This window comes from Engystomops pustulosus, chromosome 1, assembly GCF_040894005.1.
Source record: "Engystomops pustulosus chromosome 1, aEngPut4.maternal, whole genome shotgun sequence".
NCBI lineage: Eukaryota > Metazoa > Chordata > Amphibia > Anura > Leptodactylidae > Engystomops > Engystomops pustulosus.
The window spans coordinates 148,751,625-148,769,550 of record NC_092411.1 but is presented as its reverse complement, the minus strand read 5'-3'; the positions used below and the strand labels follow the sequence as shown (position 1 = coordinate 148,769,550).

The 17,926-nt window shown below is 44.9% G+C and overlaps 1 protein-coding gene across 3 annotated transcripts in view; it reads left to right on the top strand.

Annotated features, from left to right (window-relative positions):
* The window catches only part of JAK3 (Janus kinase 3), a 156,343-nt gene that overhangs the window by 67,825 nt on the left and 70,592 nt on the right, over window positions 1-17,926 (top strand). For all 3 annotated transcript variants that reach the window (XM_072156843.1, XM_072156833.1, XM_072156824.1), the window contains exons 6-7: window positions 8,808-9,093; window positions 16,943-17,065. In XM_072156843.1, the coding sequence (XP_072012944.1) occupies window positions 8,808-9,093; window positions 16,943-17,065 (409 nt within the window). The remainder of the gene's footprint in view (window positions 1-8,807; window positions 9,094-16,942; window positions 17,066-17,926) is intronic.

Sequence of the window (17,926 nt, the reverse complement as noted above, 5' to 3'; positions counted from 1 at the left end):
GGGAGTGTTCCTAGAAGAAGTGTGAGAGCTATCCAGTTCACCGGCTGAGGTGTCTGAGTCCATTTCGGATGAACTAAAAGAAACTTTCATAGCTCCTTTATCTTTATTGCGTTTCCTATATTTCTTCTTCAATATCGATCGTGGGGTCGAGATTTTTGAGGGTCTTTTTGTATAGATATGGCCGGAGGTGTAATCCTCTGAATCACGTAAGAATTTTCTTTTCTTTGTTTCCATTATATGTTGTTCCAATTTAGTTGTTGCCATCGATAGATTTTCTTTCAATTGTAAGTATTCCGGTAAGTCTTTATATTGATCCAGGTCAGGAACCATTCGATTGATCTCCTGTTTCAGAGTTTGGAGTTTAGAAGCCTCCTCCTCCACTATAAGCCTAATTAAGGCAAATGAACAGTCCGAAAGTATATTGTCCCATTTTTTCAGGAAATCCTCGCTGTAGACTGTGGTTGGTCTTTTTCTCATTCTTAGGCCCCGTGGGATCATATTTTTCAACAGGTATGAATTAAGTGAATTGTGGTCCCACCAGGTCCTTAATTCTTGGAGAGAAAGTTTTTCCAATTGATGCATCTTAGTCTTCAGATCGGAGTTTGTGGCTACTACGTCTGTATTCACATTGAACACTTCCGCTAGTTTGCGGTTTCTGGCGTCCAATGTGTTCTCCGTGATGAAGGCTGGTTGTGTTTCATCAGATTCCATGTTGATATTTGAGCCAAAGGGAAATTTCCTCGACAATTACTTCGATGAAGGAAAACGTGGTATGAAATCAGGTAGGTATAATTAATTAAATCCCGCTGTGGATGATATGTGTAGCCAATCAGTTACACCGGTAATCCCCAAAAACCATTCAGTGACTGGGGAGCATGCACACGTCCAAACAACAAATATGTAAGTAGTCAAAAAAGTTTTTTATGCAGCTCACCCACTCGTCACGCTTCTTTCAAGGGGTCCACATCGAGAAAATCTTTTAATCACGTATAGCTGTCACGTGCGTGGAGTGCTCGCGTCCCACCGCTTGGACTGCAGGCAAGGTTCATAGGTTTTGGAAAAAGGAGCAGACGCGGCACATCTTCTAAAACGTTGAAATTTATTTGGTCATCTTAAAAAATTGCGGTGAGGTAGAGGTATCGCCTACGCGTTTCGAGCACGTCCGTGCTCTTAGTCATGGCATATAATCTACTACAGAGGTAAAATATTTAAAACCATCAACCACCAATCACCGTTCAAAGGGGTGTGTACACATTCGTAGCAACGACGTCACACGGGGGAGTGTACTTCCCGTGTCGTCATCGCACGGATGCGATCTGTTAACATAAACAATATAATAGATTAACAACATTTGGAATGAACCACGTAGATCCATACCGGACATACCGGATGTGTCGTCCGTGCCAGGCTTTGTCACCCATTTAAACACCAATAATGCCAACCTTAATTTTACGTTTGAATCCAATAAGAGAGAGGTAGCCTTTTTGGACCTCAAGTTAAAGGGTTGTGTATCAGAACATAGAGTCATAACGACCTTATTCAGAAAAGAAACAGCGGGGAACACAGTTTTAAGTGCGAATAGCAGCCATCCAGCCCACACGATTAAAGCCATACCGGTAGGGGAATTCATTAGACTTAGGAGAGCGTGTACAGACGAGTCGGATTTCCTGAATCAAGCTAAACTCCTAGGTCAGAGACTTCTGTCCAGGGACTACCCACAATGGTCCATTAATAGAGCATTCAATATTGCTGCATCTAAGGATCGACAGGATCTTTTAAAAACCAAGGGAAACAAATGTAATTCCAGTAAACCACAACATTCCAATGTTACTTTTTCTACACAGTTTAGTGTAGATTTTCCCCTTATAATAAACATTTTAAGGAAAAACCTTCCAATCTTATACCAAGATGATAAACTGAATTTGATACTTAAAAATGGTTGTAACTTTGTTTCTAAAAAGGGCCCCACTTTGGGCTCAAAATTATCCCCTAGTCTCTTTCAGAATTGCACCAACAAAGATGATAACAGAACTTGGCTAAGCACAAAAGGCTTTTATCGTTGTGGGTCGACACGATGCAATGTATGCCAATTCGCAAAACAAATGACTACTTTTTCTTCTCACAATGACACCAAATCGCACCTGATCAAAACATTTATTAATTGTGATACCACATTTATAATTTATGTCATTAGGTGTGAAGCATGCAACTTATCCTATGTAGGTTGCACTACTAGGAAACTTAAGACTCGGATTGCAGAGCATATACGAGACTGCTCCAAAAGCATGGAAAACAACATGTCCGGAGCGTCCAGACACTTCGCCTCTATTCATACAGGTGATATCTCTGCTTTCCGTTTCTTTGGTTTAGAGAAGATTCATAGGGGAAAAAGAGGAGGGGACAGACGTAGGACTCTCCTGAAACGTGAAGCCTTTTGGATTTTTGAACTGGGCACTAGAACTCCTGCAGGCTTGAATGTAAGGTCAGACCTTTCTCTTTTCTTTTGAAAATAATTACATATTTACATATCAGCCGTATGTCTTTAATATTGAATCCCATACCTTCATGCATACTCCTTTTCACATTTATAAAATGAATTGTCCGGTATGGATCTACGTGGTTCATTCCAAATGTTGTTAATCTATTATATTGTTTATGTTAACAGATCGCATCCGTGCGATGACGACACGGGAAGTACACTCCCCCGTGTGACGTCGTTGCTACGAATGTGTACACACCCCTTTGAACGGTGATTGGTGGTTGATGGTTTTAAATATTTTACCTCTGTAGTAGATTATATGCCATGACTAAGAGCACGGACGTGCTCGAAACGCGTAGGCGATACCTCTACCTCACCGCAATTTTTTAAGATGACCAAATAAATTTCAACGTTTTAGAAGATGTGCCGCGTCTGCTCCTTTTTCCAAAACCTATGAACCTCTCCAGATCTTTGTCTTTCCTGGAGTAAACACAAATTGCAATTATTTAACTTCCACTGAGAAATTTGATTTCATTTGATGGCGACTCCAAAATGTGCAGGAGCTTTATTACTCAGTGCTCCCTGCACATAGAACTTATGCCGTCCTAGTTCATCACGGAGCGATCGAAGGTGGCTTTTATAATCAGCCTTCTCTCCGGGAAAGCCCTGGCCTGGGCTACTCCCCTTTGGGACAGAAACGACCCAGTTACGGCTTCTCTTGCGGCCTTTCTGTCTGAATTCCACTCCGTGTCTCCTCAGCCATGTCTGCCTTGCTGAATTTACGTCAGGGGAATTCCTCCGTGGGGGAGTATGCAGTCAAGTTCCGCACTCTGGCTTCAGAACTTTCCAGGAACGACGTGGCCCTGTCTGCAGCTTTCAAAACGGGTCTCACCTCTCATGTGAAGGACACTCTGGCCGCTCGTGATCTGCCGTCAACTCTGAGTGGTCTCATCACCTTGGCCACCCAGATAGACGTACGATTTAGGGAGCATGCTGAGGAGTCATGCCTCGAGCAACCTCAAGTTCATCCTCGACGCCTGCCTCGCCTGGCCCCGGCCTTCCAAAGGCCACTCCAGCCTCTGGTCGTACCTTCTGCTGAGGAGCCTATGGAGGTGGACAGAGCTAGACTCTCTTCCAAGGAACGCATCAGAAGACGCCAGGGCAACCTTTGCCTTTATTGTGCTAGTCCAGAGCACTTCATTGCGTCCTGTTCTATTCGTCCCCAGCGTCCGGGAAACGCCAGCACCTAGGGTTTTTGGGAGAAGCTTCCCTAGGTGTCTGCAAAGCTTCTCCATGCCTGATGATTCCGGTGATTCTCTGCATTGGCGCCAGCCCCCAGATCCAAGTCTCCGCTTTCTTGGACTCCGGTTCTGCAGGGAATTTCGTGGATGCTGCTCTGGTCTCCCTGCATCACATCCCAGTGGTTCGCCTCAAGAAGCCATTGGTTATCTCCTCTATAAGTGGCCAAATCCTCTCTGACCCGGTCCTGTACCGCACCAAGCCTCTGTTCCTGTAGGTCGGAGTGTTGCACAAGGAGAGACTGTCCTTTTATGTGCTACCTCGGTCAATGTCCTCTATCCTGTTGGGTCTACCATGGCTGCAGCTCCATGCACCTGTTCTCAACTGGGGAGATCCTTCATTGGGGTTCAGAGTGCCGGTCCCGCTGTATGGTGGGCTCTCTACCTGTACCTGTATTGGCCTCCTCCGTGTCTACAAAGCCTTTGGAGGGTTTACCAGTATGCTACCAGGACTTCTCTGACGTCTTCTCTAAAAAACAGGCTGAGACTTTGCCACCGCATCGACCCTACGATTGCCCTATTGAGTTATTGCTGGGTAGTTCTCCTCCCCGAGGTCGGGTGTATCCACTTTCCGTTCCTGAGACCACAGCCATGTCGAAGTATATCCAGGAGAACTTGCAAAGAGGTTTCATACGGAAGTCCTCCTCTCCTGCGGACGCAGGATTCTTTTTTGTTACCAAGAAGGACGGCTCCTTGCGTCCTTGCATTGATTATCGTGGACTTAATAAGATCACGGTTAAAAACCGCTACCCTCTGGCACTGATCACAGAACTGTTCGACCGCCTGCGCGGTTCCAAGATTTTCTTTAAGCTGGACCTTCGCGGGACCTACAATCTCATTCGTATCCACAAGAGAGAAGAATGGAAGACAGCATTTAACACCCGAGATGGTCATTTCCAGTACCTTGTGATGCCATTTGGACTGTGCACCGCTCCAGCTGTCTTCCAAGAGTTTGTCAACGACATCTTCAAAGACCTACTGTATACTTGTGTAGTGGTCTACCTAGATAACATCTTGGTGTTCTCTCCAGATCTAAAGACCCATCAGTCTCACGTACAGCAAGTCCTTGCCGCCTTCGGGCTAATCGTCTCTACGCCAAGCTCGAGAAGTGTCTCTTCCAACAATGGAGTCTACCTTTTCTTGGCTACATCATCTCCGACAAAGGTCTCCAGATGGATCCTACCAAATTATCTGCCGTTATGCAGTGGCCACGTCCAGAGGGCCTTCGCGCTATCCAGAGGTTCCTGGGGTTCGCAAACTACTACCGACAGTTTATTCCACATTTTTCTACTCTAGTCGCTCCCATCGTGGCACTCACCAGGAAAGGCACTAATCCACGCCTTTGGCCTCCTGCAGCTGAAGAGGCCTTTGCAAAGTTGAAGTCCGCCTTTGCCACAGCTCCGGTTCTCTCTAGACCCGATACGGAGAAGCCCTTTATCCTGGAGGTGGACGCATCTTCTGTCAGTGCAGGGTCTGCGCTTACCCAGAAGGGGCCCATGGCCGAACGCTCACGTGTGGCTTCTTTTCCAAAACTTTTTCTCCTGCAGAGCAGAACTACTCTATTGGAGATAAGGAACTTTTGGCTATCAAGCTTACCCTGGAAGAATGGCGATATCTTTTAGAGGGAGCTCGCTATCCAGTCTGTGTTTACACAGATCATAAGAATCTCTCGTACCTCCAGACAGCCCAACGTCTTAACCCCAGGCAAGCCCGTTGGTCACTATTCTTCTCACGCTTCAACTTGATGATCCACTTCCGACCTGCAGAGAAGAATATCAAGACTGATGCCCTCTCCCGTGCCTCAGATGTTGTTGGAGAAGAGCCGGTTCCTCAGCATATCATCTCTCCGGAACAGTTGGTTGCAGCCGCTCCTGTGGAACTTCGGCAGCTTCCCCCTGGCAAGATGTATGTCCGACCTGCTCTGCGGAAGAGGATTTTGTTTTGGGGACATTCTTCCCGCCTGGCTGGGCACCCTGGGGTGCAACGCTCTGTGGCCCTCATTTCCCGCTACTACTGGTGGCCTGACTTGGTCAAAGATGTTCGGACTTTGTGGGATCCTGCATCTCCTGTGCTCGTAATAAGCCTTCTCGTCTAAAACTGGCTGGTCTCTTGCTTCCGTTGCCGATACCCAGTCGCCATCATCCATCCTCAGGCAATACCGTCATCTGGGTGGTGCAATCAAAAAAAGTGGAACCCTGCACAGCAATGGTGTACACCAGTAATGTCAACGACACACCAAAACGAATCCAACAAACAAAACAAAAGCAAAGCTGTGTGCCACTGTTTAGATTTTTTTAGAATTTTTATTATTGAAATCCACACCTAAACACAGACAATACCATAAAAACAATTAAAAGTAGTACCAAAGTACATACAATACAAATCGGTGTTATTGATACTCTGGTAAGTACAACAACAAACCCCTCCTGATTGGGTAGTGTAAACCAAGATCAACCCTGTAAGAATGTAAACAAGTTGAAAGTGCCTGTATATAATCAGCTAACATAAAGGTACTTAGTAGGTAGACTGGTGTCTAAAAGGAATGTTCCTCACAAGTTAGTAAAGTAACTACAAGGCAAATCCCCAGTATACATTACAGGTTATCTGGCATTAAGCCAGGTAGCATGGTGGCAACATCACAGAGGCGGGTTGATACAAGAGTCAGGAGGTGGAGGGCTCCCCAGGCGTTCCGTCTCTCAATGGAGACTTCCTCAGGGGTAAAGATCCCCCCTTTGTGCCAGGCTCCCCTTATATACTCCCACAACACTCACCATCAACTGTTTGCATCGTGCATGTAAGGCGCGCGTGCGCACTGCAGATGCCGGAAATCACACGAGAATAGGTGAGACTAAGTCAATCAATACAGGCGCATGCGCAGTAAGCTAGGTCCGAACACCGGAAGTGATGAGGCGTCGGACCCAGTGATGTCAGGGTAAGTATAGTAACCAAGCAACCAAATTCTACTGACGATAGAAATATCAATGCTCATGCATAGAAGAGCATGAGCACGGGGATCTATCATCTGGGTGGTGACAGACCGGTTTTCGAAGATGTCTCATTTCGTACCTCTTCCAGGTCTACCATCTGCTCCTCGTCTTGCCAGCCTCTTCTTCCAACATATATTCCGGTTGCATGGTCTTCCTCTGCACATTGTCTCTGATCATGGAGTCCAGTTTGTTTCCCGCTTCTGGCGCTCTCTCTGCAGTCAACTAAAGGTGAAGTTGGATTTCTCTTCAGCTTAACACCCTCAGTCCAATGGTCAAGTGGAGAGGGTTAACCAGACTCTAGGCTGCTACCTTCGCCATTTCGTCTCTGCCCGTCAGGATGACTGGTCCACTTTGTTGCCCTAGGCAGAGTTCTCCTATAACTCTCTGGATTCAGAATCTGCTGGCGCACTTCCATTCTTTGTTGTCTATGGAAGAATTCCACGCCCACCACTCCCTCTTTCAGTTTACTCGGATGTTCCTGCGGTGGAAGAATTGGTGCAGGACCTCAGTTCTGTCTGGAGACAGACTCGTCTATCTCTACTTCGGGCCTCTGCTCGCACCAAAATCCAGGCCGACAAGAGCCGCAGACCTCCTCCCGTCTTCTCTCCTGGGGACAAGGTCTGGTTATCTTCCAGGTACATCCGGCTGAAGATACCTGGGTACAAGCTCGGGCCTCATTTCTTGGGTCCTTTCGAGGTCCTGGCCCGTATTAATCCGGTATCCTACAAGTTGCGCCTTCCTCCCATCATGCGCATCCCGAACTCCTTCCATGTCTCCCTGCTCAAGCCTATCATCCTAAACCACTGCTCCCGGCAAGTACCTCCTCCCACTCCTGTGGCTGACTCCACCGACACCTATGAGGTAAAGGACATCCTTGATATGAAGACGGTAAGGGGGAAGCGGTTCTTCTTAGTCGACTGGAAGGGGTTTGGTCCGGAAGAGAGGTCATGGGAGCCGGAGGACAATATCCTGGACCGTGATCTTCTGCAGAGATTTCTCCAGCCCAAGAAGAGGGGGAGGCTGAAGGGGGGGCATACTGTCACGGGTGGTCCCGAGACCCATATCGCGAAATTGCGGGCTCACCAGTGCCGATCCGATCCCCGCTGGCGCAGCGTCAGCGCTGCTTACCTCTCCCCGCTCCCGAGTCCTGGCCTCGCTCTGTGTGCGCGCGTCCCCGTGTCTTAGGGCGCACACGGCAGCCTTAAGAAATTTAAAGGACCAGCGCGCCATTAATTGGCGCTGGCCATTTCCCATGAGGCTATCTATATCTGCCTCTCCCATCTCACCCTGCCGGATCTTTGTGCCTCACAGCCTGAGAGAAAGCTATTCTGTGATTTGCCTGCGATTCCTGTGTCTCCTGTGTTCCTGTGTTTCCTGCGTTCCTGAGTCCCTCTGTGTTCCACTGTTACCTGAGTCCCTCCATGTTCCCGTGTACCAGTGTTCCTCCGTGTTGCTGTCCTGTGTGCTGTGTTTCCGTACCCTTCTGCTTGGACCTCCTGTTGCTGACCCCGGACCGGACTCTGACGTTGCATCTCTGCCGCTTGCCCTGACCATGTGCTTGGACTTTGACCATGAGATTGTCTGCCGTCTCTGTACCTCAACCTTGGCCGCCACTGCAGACAAGTCACGCCTGAGGAACGACCTGGTGGTACCACGCCACAGCTTGTCTAATCCGCTTGGTGGGCTCTGGTGAAAACCGGGTACCACTTAGATTCTGGTCCCAGGTAGTGGCTTGTGTCATCGTCTGCAGTGGTCCAGAGGATCCACACCTGCTAGCCTGACAGTGTGGTATATTGAAAAGGATATTATAAAGCGAACAAAGAGAGTAAAGCTTGTTACTTTGGTCTTTTCAACCAACATCAGGTGTCTTTGTTTTATTGCATAGTAAGGTATTGAGGGGTATTGAGAGAAGGCTGCGGAATGTAGGGGTTGTTAAGATTTAGTTTAGTATTTGTCAATATCTATAAAATAAAGGTTGAACTGGTCTTTTTTCTAAAGTACAAACCTCTTAACTATGCAAAATTATTGTCCCTCTTTGTATAGCTACAAGCAATGTGTGCCACAAAGTCTACGCCAAAGCATCGTAAAAATGAACTTCTTCTGCCGCAAAAGATTACGCAGGAATGTTCAGATTTCCTTAAAGCGAATGCGTGCATGCACACTCAGTGTTCCCCTCATCAAAATCAAATATCTAGTGGACCTAGAAAAACTGGATCCAGATTTTGGGACAGAGACCTTTTTTGTCAAAAGTACACAGAGAGATAGTAAGGAGCTGATGCTTAAAGTTTCAAGGTCTGGTGGCATCACTTGGAAAGAGGAAGACAGTGAGGTAAGAAGATCAAAGTCTAGTGTCTGGCTAGCAGTTTGTTAAATAGGAAACTACAATAAAACTAAGCAATAATGTTATTCCTTGGTTGTAATCTGGTCTAATTCCTCAACAATAATTAATACTGAATAATATGATTTATAAGAAACTTTACCCTTTAGAGGGAACCTGTTGAGAGTATTTGGGACACAAAACAACCCGTAGGTAAGACCTACAGGGAGCATGCTGTCAATTCAACAGCCTCTGAATAGTAACTGAGGCTTGCTGACTGACAGAGGTGTCGGGCTGGACCAGAGGTAAGGACCAAGCTGAGTAGAACTTCTTTGTTGTCCAAAACAGCTAAAGTAGATCCAGCATTCGTAGTAAAATGTTCCTTTATTCCATACTACTTAAAACAGCATAACCATGCATGATTCATGCATAGCTTTTTCTAATAAGATGGGGTAATGTGTGAGAACATTACTGGGGGCTCTGTGAGGACATTACTGTGGACAAAAATGGGGGCTCTGTGAGGACATTACTGTAGACAAAAATGGGGGGGCTGTGAGGACATTACTGGTGGCTGTGGGGGACATTATTGGGTGCTGCTGCTCACTTCTCCCTGCCAAATTGAGCTTCTATTTAATCTGACACATAACTGTGCTACTGTCCTGCTACTTGCATGTAAATTTCAGCAAAAAGCAAATTATGAAGAAATTTAAGGGATGAAGAAGATGTTAAACATCCCCGACTGGGGCCCAGAATACCAGAGTGGCTGGCTTATGTGGGCTTAGGCACACTATGGTAATGGTGCTTAGTATAGGGACCGGAGGGCGGGCCTACAGCCTGGCAGGTCTCCAGAGGTAGAGTGTGAAAGAAAAGTGGAGGGAGAGGCTGATAGCATATGTTTCTCCCTAAAGAAACCCCTGAGGTGTATATAGATATCCCTGGTCGATGAAGAATGTGGAGCCTGTGATGGTGAAGCAGCCTTATCCAGGGATCACACGGAGGCAAATCAACTCATGGTTCTTTATTGGAACTTCAGCAGCATGCAACGACCTAACATCAACAGCAGGTTCAGTAGGCTGGAAAGCTGGTAGGAGATAGCTGGTCCGCAAGAAGGATTGCTCACAGCTTGGTGGTAACTTCAGGCTGGGCTGGTAGAGATGGAGCTGAGTCCAAACAATGGACCTCTGCTCTGGGGCTTATACTTCTGATTGTTCCATGGTGTCAGTCAGCTAGCCTGAGACACCTCTGCGTCCTGGTAGTGTGACTCTGACTTCTGCGGCATAGGCGTGTGCTGGACTTTCCTCTGCTTCTGCTTAGACTCATTTACACAGACCATGTGCTCCCACCCACAAGGAGTTTTTATACTCCCCTTGTGGGGTGGCAGCACTCTCCAATCAGCTTCCAGCTAGATTTACAATAAGAACACAGTATATCATTGGTTATAGACAATAGATATGTTAACTGTTACCCTCCCAGGCAGTGAGCACTTCACTTTAATATAAGATACATTTCGAAGTTTACATTTTACTGGTTCTTTTACTTTAAGCTTGGCAGTGTCAACTTCCACAAGTGACATTATTGCGGGGTTGTCCCTGGTAAAATGTTTCAGTGAAGCTTTTCTGTTACAAAAAAGGTTGGGGACCGATGATTTAGTTCAACGTAATCTCCCCCATCTAATGCTAGATGATTAATCTTGTGCAGTATAAGACTGGCACAGTATAAGACAACAGATCAGCTCCGGCAAGAAAAAAATAAAAATGTTATACTCAAGGGCGTTGCTAGGGTGATACAAAGCATATGTATAACACTTTCAGTAATGCCCACTCCTTTACATAACCCCCTCACTTTTGTGCCAGTAACAACTTTATTTATGTGCAGCTACAGAAAACACAGGAGAAATCCCTACTTTATTTCCAGTGACTGCATTTGACATGTCCTCTATCTTCTCCATTAACCCAGCATAAACATGTCTGGCCCAGCCTAATGTCCTCCCTGTGGAGTTCACCTCACAGACATCTTATGTTCTTCATTGTCCCTACATCTTGGTTCCCTGACAGTGTTATCCTGCAGTTACCCATAACACTCTACCAAAATACTGTTAAGGCAGCATTCACATGTGCCATTTGCTCTGCGTTTAAACAATACAATACACCAGGTGCTGGTTACCGATCGTATGTGTTTCACCGAGGCCCGTCCCTGGAAGCTAGCATATATTGTTTAATCCTTGAGCTGAGTGGTTTTGCTGAAAAAAGTATTTTTCGGACTATAAGGTTCACCGGATTATAAGGCGCACCATCAATAAATGCCTGCTAAAACGTCTAGGTTCATATATAAGGCGCACCGGATTATAAGGCGCACCTGATTGTAAGGATGAATGACCAGCAGGTGGCAGACCTGTGCACAGTTCAAGGCGGCTTTTGTCTGTAAGTATGGTTCATATCAAGGGTGCACTGAATTATAACCTTTGATTTATGAGAAAAACAAAGGATTTTTGTGTGCCTTATAGCCCGAAAAATACGGTATTATAAAATGATGATAATGAAGCTCTGTCACTTCTGTGCTGGGGCTTGGTGCTTCTCCTCTCACATTAAGTATGTACTGCTCCAGATAATAATGTAATCACAATGTTGTGCCTGACAGGCAGAAGTAATCAGTTGATGCACCATCCCACAGCTGCTGTGTATGAGTGATCCAGCTCAGGTTGATTAATCCTGTCTGGACATTTCAGGAAGTTCTGTGTAACATGCAGGCTGAAGGCAATCCAGCTTTTCCCAAGATCCTGAATGTTATAATTGTTTTTTCAGCAAACCAGTCAGCGCAGCATTCTCAAGGTATGTTTGGTTCATAATGCATGAAATCAAATGGTAGATTTCCTTTAAGTAAACTCAGGATAACAAAATAGCACATTCTCTAATTCACACTTATTAACAAAAATACAACATTACACAGATATAATTCCAGCCTGTCTCTATCAGTCCTGGTGTTTACAATTTTGGTCACATTCTCTTGCCTCCTGCCGCTCCCCCTGCATTACAAGACCTCCTCAGACACAGGCACTTGCTGCCTAGACTTACTCTACAAGCTACAGACAGATAACGTCTTTATAGTAGAGCTGACAGTGTGTTTTATTGATCAGTTGGGGGAGCAGTGGTGACTGTGTGTTTTATTGATTAGGTGAGGGAGCAGAGCTGCCATCTACCTCATCATCTCTCATCTCTGATTTGGCTCATCTCTCTTTTTCTATGTGTCAGATGCTAGCAGAATGTTCAGAAGCTAAATAAAAGTGTAGATAAAACCTATACTATGACAATCTAAGCACATTGTCAACACACAGCATCTCACAGCACAGAGGAATCATTCAGCAATAAAACTAACTAAAATTGCAAAGTAAGGGGTTAAAATGATTTTTATCACTAGGAGATTAAAATTTGAGAACTTTCTCTCATGGGAAAACCCCTTTGAAGGAAATCTACCATCAAAATCATGAATGATAAACCAAGGGCAGTTACTCATATATTTTCTTATATTTGTTATCTATTACCTCCTTCCTTACAAAATCAACTTTTAAAATTATCCTTATGTGTCTTAAGGGCAAGAAGGAAGGAAGCCAAGGACAACAAATATAAAAAGATAAGCAACAAATTTAAAAAGTGATTTTGATGGTAGATTTCCTATAACCCCTTCCCACATTAGGTGCGGGCACCTGGTATATCTCAGGATCCTACAGCAACAGGCCTGGTCTGCACGTCATGTGCTATGATGTGTGCTATTCATCAGCACTCCCAGAAAGAGACAGAACTTTCCACACCAAAGGTTTATGTAATCTTTGAGAGTGTCCAGCTCATTATCCAACCAGCACCTTTGTACACTATATGAACAAGGCATTCCATTGGTCACATTATAAATAGAATTACTCTCTAGTAGATGGAAAAGTTGCTGTACCAGATAGGGCAAGTGGATGGAGGCGTTGCTAAGGGAAGGTCATCTTACATTAGGTCAATTACTTGTCCTTAAAGGTTCTGTACTATGGAACCCATACAGGTTGCAGGATTAGTTAGCCATACTTCTCCTACTTCTAGATGGCATTAAAGGTTCACAGATTTTATAAACATAACCCATCCGGCGGGATGTTACACATGGATGTAATGTGCAGGTTCAGTCTGCGCATGGGTAGCATGTGAGGTGCAGTGTGACATGGATGTAATGTGGAGGCGCAAGCTGTGTGTGTCATTGCCATAACTTTTGACAGATCAGAGGGATTTTTTGTAGTATGAGCTGTAGTTTTATTATTATATCTTCATTTATTGAGCACCGTTAATTCCATGGTGCTGTACAATTAATAAGTGGCTCACCAACATTACATTACTTAAACAAATGCAAGTACAAATACAGAACTAGAGTGATCAGGAGACAAGTGGAAGGAGGACCCCGCTCGTGAGGACTCTGTGGAAGGGTAGATGGAAGCAGAAGGCGAGGAAGCAGAGCAGTGCAGTTTTTGTGTATTGTAGGCTATCCTGAACAGGTGGGCTTTCAGATTAAGTTTGAAGCATTGGAACGTAGTGTACAGTCGGTGCATTGTATTTGTTCCATCTTGGTATGCATATCTTTTTGATCATTTTAATCATCACACAAGTAACGAAAAGGAAGAAAACTAAAAATCTTATAAGATGAATGTGACTCTTATCATCTTCCTGCCTTCCCTCCTAATCTACCTTTAATTCTCAAATTTTGACTTTATTGAACTTGCTAGCAACAAGTCGAATGCTCCCCAAGGTATAATATTACATGAAAGATCAATGTAGGGATGAAGCAAACCTGCGAGTCAAATGAACAAAGTCTGGAACCTGCACCTGAAAGTGGTCAGCAACTCACAAAGACTGCAGTGATGAGAACTACTGAAATATAGGTCTACTAGTATTATAATGACCATAAGCTGTGTTCTTTATCATGTATATGCTACATCCCCCATCGAGGCCTTGCCTTTTTCTGGCTTGGGGGCAGTCGAATCCCTAGGTATATGAGTGCCTGACAGAGTGTAGCCTAGCGCTCGTCTGCGGTCACGGTGCGAGGTACCAGGGGACAGAGGCCTCGAAGGTCAGCCTGGAAGGTCTCTGACAGGTGGAAGCACAAAAAAGTAGGCTTAAAAAAAATCGGATGTTTCTCCCAGGGGCAACCCTGATGTAGAGGTAGGGATCCCTGGTGGTGGTGCATGTCAAGTATTTAACTTACAGTTTGTTTATTTGGAACTCGTCAATGGCCAAAACAGCAGTAACACCAACTGGGTCGAGATGGCTGTTTGGATAGTGTTCCACAGGAGATGCTCTAAGCCTGGTATGGGTAGATTCAGAAGGAAGATAGATAGTTGGCTGCTTCAGCAGCAGGATGATGCAAACTCCTGCAGGTGGATGTCTGCTTGGGCCTGGTCTCCATGCAGGCCTTGGGTGTCAGGGCAGCGTGCCACAGACAAAGGTGCTTCTATGAAGCTCAGTAGAAGAAGACCTGAAACTTTCCAGTCACAAGGGGTTTTATAAACTCCCCTTGTAAGGTGGCAAGCTTATTGTCCACCATCACTCTCTTTACATTGTAATAACAACAGTACATCTGATTGGTCACACAATTACAGCTTCCTGCTCTGGCATATATTTACCAGCTGCATTACCATTTTCAGACACTGGAACCCTATTGAATGGAGGGGAATGTTGATTTTGCAACACTAAGTTTGCACTGCGTCAGCAGGGTTGTTGCATATACACTAGTGATTTCTGAAAAGCTTGTTAAAAAGGTGAGGTGTGTGTTTAATAACATTTTAACGTACCAATCATAAGTATCATGAAATAACATCTGGGAGACTGATGAGGAGAGACACATCTTCTAAAGGAGTAACAACTTCGACTAGGGTTCTATCATTATTACATCTTACAGCTAGGCATCCATGGTGATTGTACCGTATATCTGCCAATATGTGGCACACATCACATCACACTGAAGATGTGGGTATATGTCAAGTGTTAGAAAGAGGTTCCCAGCTTGGCTTAGGTACTTGGATCTAAACTGTTATTAAACTGTGAGTAATAACATGGTACAGCTACACCATCACATTAAGATGTTTTGAGATTTTTTTGCAATGCTAATAATCGATAATATCAGAAGTAAAAATAAGATAAAAATTATATATAAAATTAATACAGTATAGGTTCCCATTGTGGTGTAGCAGAATTATTTTATTACTCCTTTCCATTTATTCTTTTCCCCCTTAAAACCTGGGGTTTAGATCCTAGCACCAACTCTTTCTTTTCCATAACATTATATGCAGTGAGATTTTCCCCTTTTTCTTTTACTATATTGTATAAAAGATGTCCATGTGAGTCATACCTCCCAACTGTCCCAGATTCTAGGATCTGTCCCGCTGTCCCAGACTGAGGGAGGTATGTCCCAGGACATCAACTCTACTGGTTATCCTCCGGACACCGATAAAGTTGAGCACAGCGATGATGCAGAGAGCTCTCTGCTTTATCACTGTGCCTCTGTTGTGTGTAGCAGTGGGTGGATAGAATGATGATATGACGTCATTTTGCCTTTTGACTTCAGTACTACACACAGCAGGATAGGAGAGAGGTGCTGAGTTGAGGAGATATGAGTATCAGTGTTTATTATTTTTTTTATTAAGCAGTAACAAGGAGGAGAGGTGGCCACAATGTGAGGGGAGCTGCTGTGGGGGCACAATTTGAAAGGAAGCTGCTGGGGGAGATGCTGGAGCGAGAAAACAGTATGATGGGGATCTACTGTGGCGGGGTTAAAACATGAAGGGGAGCTGGTGGGGACCACAATATGAAAGGGAGGTGCTGGGGGGGGGGGGGGCACAATATGAGGTGGGCCTTAATATGAGGCGGCCACAATGTGAGGGGGGAACTGGGGAGGGGGGCCACAATTTCAAGAAGGGGAGGATGGGTCCACAATGTGAGAGGGAGATGGGAGGCAATAAGGAAGGAATTATATTGTATGGGTGTTGAGCAAGTGGTGGGCCAAAAGTTTTGGCTCAGGGCAAAAAAATGTCTGTGGCACATTAAGTCTGACACATTTTTTGTCCCTCTTTCACTACTAAAGTTGGGAGGTTTGGTAGGTCATACACTGTTGCATAGCAGGACAAGCAGTATTTTGTTCATATTTTATATGTGTTGCAAATTAAAGGAAATCTACCGGTATCTATTAGCCAAATGAAACTGAAAATACTCACCTTTACTCCTCTTTATCTTGATCCCGATTATTGTCTTCTTTTATTTTGACACGCCAGGATCGCATGAAAAAAGGACTTATAAAAAGCAGGCCGGTGCTCAAGGACGCGATGTCCGTCGCTCTGGTCTGATAATTATGCACGTCTCTCACACCACCGTCTCCCAGAAGAGGTAGTTGACGTCACGCAAGAGGCATGAATCATTAGCAGCCCGGAGCGATGGACATGGTGTGCCCGGTTATGCTTGATTTTTTTTCAGCCTATCCTGGCATGTCATGTTTAAAGAATACAAGTGCCAGTATTAAAATGAAGTGAGTATTTTCTGTTTAATTTGGCTTATAGTTACTGCTAAATTTTGATGTGTATCTTTTTAAAATAAGTATTGCATTGAATAGAAACTTTTCAACTTAGAAGAATATTTGCGTGTAATGTAAAATCTCCTCTAACTTTGTTTACTGATTTATTACACATATGCGCCACCACTACAAACACTACAAGGCACCAACACTACAAATTACATAGATTTCAAGATGTTTGTCAGCAATATAAAAGTGTTATGTTTTGATATACAGTACGAAGTATGAAGTACACAATGTTAATCATTAAGTATTGATATTCATAATTGTTTTACAGTTGTGGCAACCATTTAGTGACTTTGAGGACATTGTGGATATTAGAATCACACAGGCTAACTCGGATCAAATAACTGAAGAAGGACGTATAGTAACAATCACCAAGCAAAACAATAAATTCCTGGTCAGTAAATTTAAGTGTTTAGTTAAGGGTTTTTATGACTGTAGTGACCCAAAGAGCACTCCAAAAGATTTCCAGGAAATCTCGGAAGCTTCAGATGGGCAAGACTGATCACCTTATCCCAGTAAAGTAAAATCCTATAGACCCAACTTGTATAGTGGAGTACTGCTGCCACCATGTGGTTTAAGTTGGTATATTATATTCATGCTGTTATTTTTTTTTCCTGGACAAGCCTTTTAACCTTCAATAATGTTTTTCTATATGGCTGCGGGACTGTAAAAATAATAAACCTCTTAGGCTGCATTCACACGAACGTTTGCAGGCTGTATTTACGTCTGGGGCACTTTAAGTAATGCCCACTCCTGTTCATAACCCCTCACATTTGGTTGTGCTAGTATTATTTTACTGAGGGTATATACAGCTACAGAAACGCAGGAGAAATCCCTACACAGTGACTGCAGGTGACGTGTCCTCCATCTTCTCCATTAGCCATCACCACGTCTTATGTTCCTCGTTGTCCTTACATCTTGGTTCCCTGATAGTGCTATCCTGCTGCTGCCCCTAACAATCTCCCCCAAATACTGCAAGGCTGCAAGGCTCCTGCACACAGCACCCCTCAGTAATGTCCCTCACACAGCCCCCCATTAATGTCCCCACACATCCCCCCTGTGATGTGCCCACACAGCCCCCAAGTAATGTCCCCCACAAAGCTCCCCCAGTAATGTCCCCCACACAGCCCCAGTATTGCCCCCCACACAGCCTCCAGTATTCTCCCCCACACAGCCTCCAGTATTCTCCCCCACACAGCCTCCAGTATTCTCCCCCACACAGCCTCCAGTATTCTCTCCCACACAGCCCCCCATA